General features: G+C 46.8%; 1 protein-coding gene across 1 annotated transcript in view; it reads right to left on the bottom strand.

Moving 5' to 3' along the window:
* Positions 1-6,508: 6,508 nt before the first annotated feature.
* WT1 (WT1 transcription factor) overlaps positions 6,509-12,768 on the bottom strand; it is a 48,386-nt gene continuing 42,126 nt past the window's right edge. The window contains exons 9-11 of the mRNA XM_061149333.1: positions 11,323-11,412; positions 10,618-10,701; positions 6,509-7,897 (exon numbers count right to left, since the gene is read on the bottom strand). Of these exons, the coding sequence (XP_061005316.1) occupies positions 7,776-7,897; positions 10,618-10,701; positions 11,323-11,412 (296 nt within the window). The 3' untranslated portion in view covers positions 6,509-7,775. The remainder of the gene's footprint in view (positions 7,898-10,617; positions 10,702-11,322; positions 11,413-12,768) is intronic.

A 12,768-nucleotide genomic window follows, 5' to 3' on the forward strand; every position in this document is an offset into this window, starting at 1 on the left:
TCAGGTTAGCCCCATACGACTGTCCCTGGGGTCAGTGTTACCTTCCCACCTTAGAGATGAGAAAATTCAGGGTTCAGTCCAGCTGTTCAGTCTTAGGCTTCCCAGGCGGCACTAGTGGTAAAGTACCCGCCTCCCGATTCAGGAGATGAAAGAGACGCGGGTTTGTTCCCTGGGTGGGGAAGATCCCCTGGAGGAGGGCATGGCACCCACTCTAATACTCTTGCCTGGAGAATCCCACGGACACAGGAGCCTGCGGGGCTATAGTCCATGGGGTCACAAAGAGTCGAACATGACTGGAGAGACAGCATGCATATCCAGGGTCATGGGGCTGGGAAATGGCAGTGCTGGGGCTTGAAACTGGTGTGACCTCCATCCAGACAGCCTGTTATCCTAGGAGGACTGGTGTGGAGGAAAACAGGCAAAGTGAAATAAGTATCTGGAGGCTCTATAGTATATAGACTTTTCCATTTTCATCCCGGTTTAGTAGTGCCATGGAGATGACTGTAGTAAAATATTGATAAACTCTGAATCTATCATTGTGGTTTTTTAAAACCCACACACTATAAATTCATCTCAGAACCCAGAACCAGGAGTTTTTCATCGCTGCTGCTATTGGAGACACTGTTCCTCTCGTTCGGAAACCAATCAAGGTGTTTCCAAAGACCCAAACAGACCCCAAAACTGCGACCCACGGCTCTGCAGACTCCTTGGTCTTGTCCCTCTTGCTGACACATCCCACATTTTGTGCCTGAGCCAAGGCCTCTGAAAACTTTTTTCCTTTCCTCTTACTTGGGAAGCTGAAATCAGCAGGAGGCATTCTGAAGGGTTCAGCGAGGACCTTTATATGAAAGATGCCTCGGGACACCAGGGCGTGGACCTGACATCTGATGAAGGTGGGTCCCAGCCAGTCCCACTGCCAGCCGCCATCTCTCCAGGGTGACCTGTGTCCCAGCCCCTTCAGTTTCCTGGAGGATCACACAGACGACAAGTGGGACAAGTGAGGTTTGGCAGTGACCGACTCCCTGCCCCTCCCGGCTTTGCCCAGCGCTGCCCCCGTCTCCTCTCTGCAGTGCGGTGGGCCATGGCTTGCTGGCTCTGCCTCAGTCCTTCTTGAAAGGCTTTGCCCTGATCATTGCACAGCTGGAGACCTGGCTTCCCTGCCTGAGCATGCCAGCTGAGCATCCCCTTCAGGCTTCTGGACCACTCTGGAGAATAGTGCTGTTATCTGAGCAGAAGTTCAGGTTCAGAAGTCTCGGATCTGGCGGTTTGAGCCACAGAGCCTGTATCTCATTGCTGGGATGCTCCTGGAGGACATGCCAACCCCAAGGCCTCTTTCAACAATCCTCACCCTCTGCTCTGGACCTTTCTAGACCCCTCCTGTCAGAGGAGAATGGAGGGACTGGCCAGAGGCTGGATCAGCAGACTGAACCATCGTGTCTTGCCACTAGCAGTCAGAATTTACTAGACACAGGTGGAGGGGGCATCTTGCGTGGTTCACAGCTGCTTCTCCCAGGGCCCGGGAGTCCCAGTCTAAAAACAGCAGCAGCTTATCTCCACAAGACAGCATCGGGAGTCTTCCTCAGACAAACTTTGTGGTGTCCACCCAGAGATTTCAAAGGCATCTTTATCAGGAGGAGTCTATGAGTGGGGGTCAACTCAGCCTCACTTGGCCTGCTGCTGCCGTGAGGGCAGGTGTGGCCTCGCTGGACTTCTGCCCCCATGAGACCTCCACAAACCTTCCAAGCAGAGCGTGCCCCACCTTCCCTGCCAGGGGCGAGCTCTGCTGCAGTGGTGGCTGGAAGGAAGGCTATGCCCGCATTGAGTGATAAAGCCCACTGACATGGATCATTGTATTTGGAGACCTCAGAAAAATTAGGACAAGAGACAGCTGTGAGAGTCTCCCTGGAACTCCCTCCTTTGGATGCTAAGGGCCCAAAGACATCTTCGAAACATGAAGGCTGCCTGCTGAGACTAAGGGACAAACCTGTCCATGGGACCCGTCCCAAGATTTCCCCCTACCCCCACCATCACCAGACACCAGCGGCTTCCTCCCCCGCCCCCTCCCTCTGACGTAGAGCTGCTTGGGAAAGCAGGATGCTGCTTTTTAAAAGTACTCATTGACCTTGAACTCTTAAATGTGTTTCTCAATTTTCCCCTTTTATCACTGACCGCCTAACATTATGCTATGTCATTTAAGTTCCGGTATTTAATATAAAATATTGAATAAAAACATACTTCACAAACAGCCTCTATCACTGGATATGGGAGGAACATTTTACCAATTACACCTACCCTTCCTCCAGGCACTCGGAAAACATTCCTAGTATCTGAACAAGCCGGTGGGCAAGATGACATCACTGCTGTGTTCTCTCAGCACTTCTGTCCTCTGGTTCGTGGGGCCAACATGCTCTGGGACGAGGGGGATAAGTATTGTAAAATGAAGGGGTTAAGAGTGTGGGATCTGAGTCAGAGTTGGGTTTGAATCTCTGCCATACAAGAGCTGTGAGACCCTGTGTGAGGTGTTTCATAGAGCCTCAGTTTCTTTATCTGTAAACTAGGCACATTCTCAATAAGAGAATGCATGTACAATGGCACTGGCCTGTACATAAAGATCTAGTAAATGGCCCCATTATTATCACCAAGCATCTCCCATTTGGAAAAGCCCTGGGTACATGTTAACAGAGTTGGGATGGGTTCACATGGGTGTCGGGCCCTGTCAGACAGAAGCCCTCACTGCCTGTCAGACTTCTCTAACATCCACACTCCATCCCTCATCTTTTTTCCCAGGGTTGTCCCCCTCTTTCCATGCCTCCTTCCTCTTTCTCCTGGACTCCAAATGCCTCCTCAGAGTCCCTACTATGTCAAGCAACTGCCCAGTGTCAACATCAATCCTCCCAGGATGCCCAGAGGAAGAGATGCCATTCGTTTCAACCAACCCACCTTCTACAATGATCTCAGCCCCCATCCCCATGGACCATCTCTCAATCCTTCTGAGCTCCATAAAAATACCTTGTGATCTCCTAAAATTACATTTGCTCATTTGCTCTGCCTTAGCTGTTTCTATCTGAGACCTTTCTGTCTGAGGCTCCCACTCAGAGCAAGCTGTTTTTCAATCTGTGCTTAAGGGTGCAGACTTCTCAGTGTCCTCAGGAGTTTGTCCACATCTCCTCACCAGTCGCTGAAACAAAACTTTATTCAGAAGAGCCTGACTGAGTATGGCTGTCTGGTCCGCTGTGTTTCTGGCCCTCTGAGAAGTGACTCTTCCTATGCTGCCTGCATCTCTTTCCTTCTTAAGACGAGTCTGAGAACTCACAGAATCAGGATTTTGCTTGAAAAATGGGGAAGAACCTAGAACCCTCCACTGAGGCAGCTACTTTCTCAGTGTAAAAAATCAGACCATGTGGTCGTCATTGTGATCACTTACTAAGTTTTGCACAGATTTCAATCATTTGAAATACAATTAAATAATCACTAGAAGCAAAGACCTGAATAAAAAGGGCCAACATTTTCTTGGAGATTTGTTTCTTGACTGTGGTTCTTACACATTTACCTGTGACCAATTCCTATGAGGCATTCTGCTGGCTGCAAGGCTCTGAAGAAAAATATGTCTAGGTGGGAACCACTCTTCTACTTATATGCACACACACACACCTGTTCCTGACATGCCTGACCCGCTAAGTCCAAAGTCAGTGGTGCAAACACCCCGCAGGGAGCAGAGGGCTCTGGAAGACACTGCCTTCTCCCTTTTCCCTTTGGTATCCAAAGCGCTAAACACTGGCCCCTAGTAGGGACGAGACATGGGGGATTTCTACCTGGCTCATGGGAAATAAATCCTCTCCAAAAAACTGGAAGGTTTTGGTCTATGGGCACCGGCAATCATGGTGTCAGGGAGGGAGAGGCCTGTGGTGGAGATGTGAACGCAGTGGGGTGTGAGGACTGGATCTGCAGGCAGACCGTGCGCCATGCTTCTCCTTACCTGGACTTGGGTTGGGGGAAAGGGTGTCCTCTCTGCCTTGGAACATCACTGACAGAGGATGGGCAGACTGTGTTTGAAAACAAACCTCTGCAGGGATGGACTCGCCTGCACGCAGCACTTCTGACCACATTCAACACCAGTGCCCTGCCTCTCAGCCCCAGGGCCCATTACAGCAGAGCTCTGGGCCATCTTCATGGTCACTGTCTACAGGCTAATAAGCAGCTTTGGGGTGGTCCTGGGACTGTCAGGTGAAAAACTCAGCAGAAAGTATTTATGGAGCCCAGCCTTTAGGTCTTTGGAAAGTGTGGTCCATCTGAGCCACCAGAAATATAAGAATTCCATGCACAGAGGAGCCTGGCTGGCTGCAGTCCATGGGGTTGTGAAGAGTCAGACACAACTGAGCGGCTAACACGAAGTGTGGTCCACAGCCCACCAGGGTGGGCACTGCCTGGGAACGTGTCAGGAATGTGGTCTCAGGCTCCGCCCCAGAACTTCCAGAATGGCAGACTGTACTTGCACAAATTCTGTTCCATAGGTAATGTCTATGGATAGTAAAAGCTGAGAAGTCCTTGAGAAGTAACATAGGAAGGGAGATGATCCACTCCTCTAGGAGCTCACACATGGTTAGGAAGGTGTAACTTGCAGATATAAAACTATGAAGCAGAGTGCATGTCTACATCATCAAGCACGTTTTGGAAGGAAAACTGGATACGGAATACCAAGACCAGCCTCAGTCACTACTATCACTGAGCCTTAGCTTCCCCATCTGTAAAGTGGGAATAATACTTATCCTGTCAACTTTATAGACAGACGGTCCTAGATGGGAAAGCACAACACCCATATAAGATGCTATTGAATGTTCTGTACTCCAAGCGCTAGAGAGGTTCCAGGATGAGAGAGTCTGGGAAGAACCACTGAAGGGCAGGAGGCGGCCTTTTAAAGATACTGGACCACACACTTTACTCAAGTGAAATGGGAAAGTGTACATTTTGACATCTGCACTTCATATAGCCTCTAGCCTGAGCTACAGAGAGCTCCCTGTGACCAACTTTCTTCCCGACAATGTGCTCATGGTCAACAGCACAGGTCTCAGAACACATACTCAACGCCACTGGGTGCATTACCACACACAAAACCCACAGATGTGGTCTCTATGGGGAGGCTGACAAGAGCTCTGTTGCTGCAAACCTTAACTCTAGTTTGTGAAATGGATTTGTTTGTCATTTGGTGGACTTGACCTGTGAAGATATCTGGATACCGCAAAAGGACACTGGAGGTGGTGGTAGTGTTTAGGGCGGGGAGGTGGGAGAGGGGAGTGGAAAGGAAATTAGCATGAGTTCTTGGGTAATCATTTGCCTAGATGATGTTTATGAAGCCTTTGCTATGTGCTTGAAGTTTTAATGCTTTTCCCCCTATTTAATCCTCACTACAACTATCTGTCAGACAGGGACAAAAGAGTCCCCACTTTACAGATGAGGAAACCAAGGACTCACGATCTGAACCCAGGCTGGTCTGCTTTCCAAAGCCCATGACCTTAACTGCAGGCTGACCTGCTGAGGTGGTGTGAGGCTCTCTGGGCTTCCTCGAGCAGCTGAAACAATGCGGCCGCTTTTGTTGTGAAACCTGGCTCACTCTGACTCGCTGACGTTTGCCATGCTTGTCCTGAGCTTCTCCAGAGAAATGCTGTCTTCTGGCAGGAAAAGATAAAAACTGCTGATACAAATGAGTCACCACATTCGCTATAATTAACAGTGATGCAAGAGCCAGATGCAAACCAAGTGGGGCCTCGGGACCTGACTTTCAGGCGGCCCCAAACTTTGAGCTGCACTTCAACACAGAAAAATCCCTGCGGTGAGCTGCTGTCTGTTCCAGATACATTTTAAATGAAGAAATGAAGCCTGGAATGCATGCAAGTTCCCAGATAATGGAGTGGAGAGGAGCGGCACCAAATTAATCTCCTTATTTACAACTGAAAAACTATCCACCAGAACCAGGAAGAGAGTTTATAGTTTATAGATAATGTAGATCTCTGCTTTCACACTCAGCTGCCCTGGAAAGCCTGAGCTGTCTCCAACCTGCTGAGCTACTTCACAGCAACTACAATTGCAAATTCAGTTGTACTAGGTGTTCAGTGTATACCCTCCTGATTGCAGTGTGTACCTGTGAACTTAAAAAAAAAAAGTAACAGTTATCATTTGCATCTCTCTAGGCTCTTTTGCTGACATGGAATAAGAAGTAATGCATTGATAGCCTGATGAAAATGACTCTGAAAATACAAGTCCCCCCGTCCAGCCAAAAGCCCATGTGATCACAATTACTTTATGATGAGAGGAGGAGGCAGTGCTCTCTGGCTGCTTCTAGGGTCAGTGATTGCCTCCTGAATTTCAACAGAGAGAAACAAAGAATGGTCAGGACCTGGTTAGTCTTAAGTGGTCACTGATGTCAGTGTCAGCATCTTACCTGTAGAAAAGAGGCTCAACGCTCCCCAAGATGTGAACACAATACAGCTGATAGAATCTTACCACTTTCCTTTTGAATAGACTTTAATTGAGAGCAAAGTGAAAAATGCAGGTTACATTTTTAGTGTTATCATCAATATGTTGGAAGATCAACACCAAAACAGTGATGCATCTAACATTTATACATATCCTAACTTTAGTTGTCAAAGAGCAGATCATTATCAGATATATATATTTACACAATAATTTCAAGCAACAGTAAATAATAAACTCCCTCCCTTAAAAAATAAAAACAAAACACACACACATACACCCAACCACCTTTAAACAATGGATTTCCTCACACGATTAAGTCTCATTTTTTTTTCCACATATACTTGGAGACCCAAAGTTATTTAAGTTACTTAAGAACAATCTTATCAGTGGAAATTCTGGACCAGCCCTTATGTTCTTTTAGAGTCATTTTAATTTTTACAACTTGAAGCCACATAACCAGCATGGTCTGTATACTCTAAGGACACCCCAAATGATAAAAATGAATTCCACTTCCTTTGTGTGAGGAGATATGTACATCTCTGAAGATGTATATGATTACAACTCAAAAGTCAAACAGAAACACAAAAACAAAATCTTAAATCCTCAAGCATGATTTCTTAAGAGCATTGTGCTAACGTTAACAATGAATTAACTGAATGCTAAGATTCTTTTAGATATCTCTGCAGAGGTACTGGTTAGTTCTGATTCTTTTTTTTTTATCAGCTGCTTGAAATGCTTGAGTTTTAAAAGTTGCCTGGTCCAGGTTAGCAGCCTGCCTAACCTCCGGAATGTCGGACAGGACTCACCCCCAGTGCCTTGAGCTCTGATTTATTTCTCGCTGTTGCTGTTAGTAAATGGAAACCATGACAAAGTTTACATTAGCAGACACATCCACATGCCCGGGCCCATAAATATTCTATGATGGAAAATGGTACAATGACTCCACTCCTCGTGAAAATGAGCGTAAAGTGAGAAGGGGCGGGGGAACATCACCAACAGTGGCTCTGCTTACAGTGGAAAATCCAGACCAAATGGCGACGGGCTTTTAACTGACCGGACACTGAGAGCCACTTCTCCAGGGCCTTACGCGTCAACTCAAAGTTGGCTGAGCAGAGACCAACTCCTTTGGGCAAACCTGGTAGAATCCAGTAGTACAGGCATTTTGTCTCAGACGCTGGATGAAGAAAGATCAACCGCCATTTCCTTCTCTGACAGGTGAGTGAGGAGGAATTTTAAAGTCAGCTTTGAAAGGAGTTCACACTCTGTCCTGCCTGGGACACAGAACGGTGGCCGGTGTGGACTCCTCAGAGCGCCAGCTGAAGCTTGCTCATGTTCCTCTGGTGCATGTTGTGATGGCGGACTAATTCGTCTGAACGGGCAAACTTTTTCTGACAACTGGGCCACCGACAGCTGAAGGGCTTCTCACCTGTTGACACAATGGCCAGTCAGAGACACTTGCCGTGGAGAGACGGAGCTGTAAGTTCAACTACCAAAGGCCTGAGTTAAATCATCATAAGGCACCCACTCCAGATTCCCTCTAGCTCTTTCCCTAAGCTCACACATCTAGTTCATCTCACAAGGTGGCCCTGACATGGGCACCTCTGGGGCCTCAAGGATTAAAATGCTGTGACAATGACAAAATGTTACTGAGTCAGAAGACTTGGGAAATGGGAGAGAAGGAGTGAGTCTAGTTAATGGAAATGTCTGGGCACTTCATATTTAATCAAGGGGGGAAAACACTTGGTAAAACAAAACCCCTGTCATTAGACGGTTTCGTGAATTGTGTAAATACTTCCTGTTTGCTGTTTAAGGAGGGAACTGAGCTTAACCGGAAGGCAAGGGACTTAGGATCATCACACAGGATGCCGTTAATGGACAGCCATCCAGTAGCATACCTGTAACTGTGGCTTTAATATCTCTGTCTGTAAAGATATTCTGGATGGGCTGGGTGTTTTAAATAAATCACTGACATCAGTACACATGGCATTTGCTTCTTTTACCTTAAAGGGTTATTTAGAGAGTAATACCCATTATATAGAAGATTTGAGGTGAGGCATGGTTTTGAGATTTTTAAAAAGCTTGCCAAAATATCGAGCCTCCTTCTCTATCTAAGGAGGCCTCAGAAGTTTCCTCCAAGTCTCATTTTGGATGGGAAAGATAATTAGCATTTCTGAATGCCCGTCTATGTACTAAGCTCTATGCTGGGTTATCATATATATATATATATATATATATACACACACACACACACACACATATAAAATTATATATATTAATTATACATAATATATATAATTTCATGTACTCCTTCCAACAACCTGTAAGGTGAGCCTTATTATCCCCATCCTACAGATGAGGCTGGAACCTCAGGTGAGGGCAGACACAGGCAGGACTTCTTAAACCTAGGTCTGTCTGATTCCAAATCCAGGTCTGTCTGTAGGACACACTTGGTTGCATCACACTTTCTGGGCCTTGGCATAATGGAAATGCAGCTGTGGCTTTATCCTAAGTAAAAGCATCACAAGAGCCAATTCCTTCACCACCCAGGGAGGTTCTCAGGATATAGCTAGTCCTTCTCTGAGAAATGCTGGATGAGACAAACACTGAGAAATATCCCACAGGAGGCACTGTCCCTGGGTCAGAACTGGAGGCTAATCAACCATAGTTCCCAGTTAGATATTAAACAGTCTGCTGGTGACATAGGTCATTTTGTACATATACAGATATGCATGAGGTGGGGTGCAGGGTACCGGGGATGATAACTCTTTCCCACCAAATTATGAGCTCAGGACTAAGGCAAAGAAGTGACATTAAAGGTACTCGAGTCAGGGGATGAGTTGTCCATCCCACTGACTCTGGGGCACAGGTACCCTGATTGTCTGCGAGTAGAGCCTGCTGGGGCTGAGAATCCAGGACTGCATGGAGGCTCATGGCTCATACTTCCCTCACCTCCCACTCACTGTCCCTCTGCCCTTCCTGATCTGGCTTCTGTCCCCTGCGCCCACTGCCAACCATGCTGTCAAAGGTCACCTCCTAGTGGACAAATCCTAACCTCTTCCCCTGTCAGTCATCATCCTCCTCAAACTCTCAAGGGAACTCAACTCTGCTGACTGGGGGTCTCCTCCTGATTCTCTCTCCTTCCTGGGCCACAAAGTGAACACAGACTCTTTCCCCAATAAAGAAGCAGTGGGTAGGTGGGCTGGGAGCAGACAGAACTGGCTACTTATTAGCTTTGGGACTTTAAACAGTTATTTCATCATTATGTGCCTCAGTCTCCTCATCTGTAAAATGGGGATAAAATGTTATCTATCCTACTTTTCTTCCAAGGATGTTGTAAAGATAAAATGAGATAACCTAAGCATTGGTCCTCCCTCTAAAGCTAGAAAATACACAACAAAGATGGTGCTATTTTCATCATGAATCACACCAGCCTTGTGGAGAAGCAAAAACTTTTAGCAGCTGTGAATAAATGTCCTTTCTCTATATATTCCTTTTGTTTGTTTAATTTTTAATATTTGGCCATGCAGCATGTGGGATCTTAGTTCCCTGACCAGGGATTGAACCTGTGCTCCCTGCATTGAAAATGCTGTGTCTTAACCACCGGGCCAGAGAGGAGGAGGGAAGTCCCTCCCTCTATTCTACTATGAAGGAAATAATACCCACACACCAATATGAGTCTGGAAGAAACCATGACTGCTCCTGGGGCATTAACTTTTAGCAGAGCAAAGATTCATGTCTCTGAAAACAGTATTATAAAATGCAAACTTTCATGAGTACAAGTGGTTGGCTTGCTAGAATTTCTGCTGTTTTTCTCCAAGGTTGATTATCCTATCAAACTGAGTGATAAAGATGTGATGCAACAAACTGGGAACAGCAAGGACCTAACTTATCTCTTCACTTCATTCTGCACACTCCTGAAAACAGTTCTTTTCACATCTCCATACCTCCCACTCCCATTCCTTCTTAAACAATGTTATTATTTAAAGACAGCCATGCACTGTTCTTTCTCTTTCCTGAATCTAAAGCTGTTCAGAACGTTTACACTCATCTTTTCCAATCTCTCGCATCACAAGCAACTCCATTCAACAGTAGTTTAAAAAAATAAAGAAAAATAAATGTGAAGAAAAGTTTACGCACTTGTTTTACCTGTATGAGTCCTGGTGTGGGTCTTCAGGTGGTCGGAACGGGAGAACTTTCGCTGACAAGTTTTACACTGGAATGGTTTCACACCTAAACGGACAGAGAAGGTCTAGCCGCGGCCCTAACCACGTGGGGGCATAGCAAGGCCCACAAGGCCTGCTTCCCGGCAGCCTGAGGAGTTGGGCATTTCCAGCCATACCTGCAGTCTGGCTCGCCCTCAGATTTCCCCAACACCCCAGGCCCAGCAGGAGTCACCTAATGCTGCTCAGTAATCCTTGAAGACCTGTTGTCTTGGGAACAACTATTGCTTAACCACAAGTGTCCAGCTTCTCAGAGAGGTTTCAGCTGTGTCTGAGACTGAAAAAGTGAATCACACACTACAGATGGGACTTTGCTCTCCACCCACCCGTGTTCTTTACTGAGACTCAGTTGTATCATCAGCAAATTGCTAGTGGGAGTATCATGACTCTGTGGTTTTCAGGGGAAAATGTGGGATGTTTCCTTTCCTTTTCTTTCTTCTTCTTCTTCTTCTTTTTTTTTTTTTTTTTTTTAAGAGAAGGTAAATCCCCAGCAATTAGGAGGGAAAATTATTGGAGAAACTTAAAAAAACGGCTGACCCTCTTACACCCATATTAAACAATAAAGAGAATCACAAAATCAACCATGACCCAAGGGAACACACTGCCGGCAACGAGAAGGGAGCCTACAAACCTGTGTGTCTCCTTTGGTGTCTTTTGAGCTGGTCTGAACGAGAAAACCTTCGTTCACAGTCCTTGAAGTCACACTGGTATGGTTTCTCACCTTGGGGAAGACATATATTCCATTGGAAAATGATATTGGAAATAAAGATCTCATTAGAGGCAACTTCTCTTACTGGGACTGAAAGGATCCCGAAATGCTGAAAGGCACTTGGGTGGAAGGTTTCAGGGATATGCTGTCAACCTTAGGCGGCTTCCCGGGCTGCGCTAGCAGTAAAGAACTGGCCTGCCAATGCAGGAGATGGTAAGAGACGCAGGTTCAATCCCTGGGTCGGGAAGATGCTCTGGAGAAGGGCATGGCAACCCACTCCAATATCTTGCCTGGAGAATCCCCAAGGACAGAGGAGCCTGGCGGGCTATTGTCCATAGAGTCACAGAGTCAGACACGACTGAAGCGATTTAGCGTGCAAGCATGCCAACCACAGGGTTAGGAGGAAGTCCCACCTACATACACACATTCATGGGCAAGAGGCGCAGAATCAGGGGCTGGATGAATAAGGCTGAGTTGGAAGCAAAGGGAACTCGGGTCATGGAGTTTGACATGGTGGGGAATATCCAGCTCTTTCAATCTGCTGGGTGAGGTGTCGTTTCCTCACTGTGAAATGGGGCCAATGACCTGACAGCTTCCAAGGACTTATAAACAGATTACAACAGACCATCCACAGAAAGGGCTTAGCTTAGAGCCCAGCACAGAGGCAGTGCTCAAAAAATACTGGCAGCTAATATTTAAACAAATAATAAACCAAAGCGGTCTTGAGTCCAAGACTTGCGTTTGTGGCAGAATTCTGAGATGGATGTCCCCTGGAGCTGGCCCCGTGGAGTAAGGACTTGATGTTTTATGGCCTAAGGCACTGGTGTTCTCTGCTACTGACTTCCCATCCCCGAGTCAGGTATAAACAACTCCAGGGTTGTAAGAGGCTCAAATTAAACTAGGAGCCAGAGCCTTAGAGGTCTGGGTATCCCTTTACTCGAGAGAAGGCAGGAATGGGATTACACAACCTCCTGCCTCACAATGGAGAAGCCCCGCCCCTGTCTTTGCAGGAAAAAGTTCAGCCAAATCCCAGGAACTGTGCTCCCTGAGTACACTGAGCAACCTTGGATGGTCCCATCTTCTTATGAGAATTCTGAGTCACCGGCATTCTGGGATGGAGAGCAAGCCATCCCAGGATCAGCCAGCTCTCTCTGTTGTCAGGCAGCCCCTGGTTATCTTTCTAGCCTCAAGACCTCCTCTGCTTCCCTGATTCATCTATATTCTTGCTCTACAGAGGTCACCCTTCCTGAACCCTGCCTTGAACTTTGCCCACACTAAATACCCTTAGTCCCTATCTCCAGATTCCTAACCCACCATAAACTCTACGGCATGTCCCTCTCAAACGCTGTTTCCTCTGCGATGCCTTCT

This window comes from Dama dama, chromosome 1, assembly GCF_033118175.1.
Source record: "Dama dama isolate Ldn47 chromosome 1, ASM3311817v1, whole genome shotgun sequence".
NCBI classification, from domain to species: domain Eukaryota; kingdom Metazoa; phylum Chordata; class Mammalia; order Artiodactyla; family Cervidae; genus Dama; species Dama dama.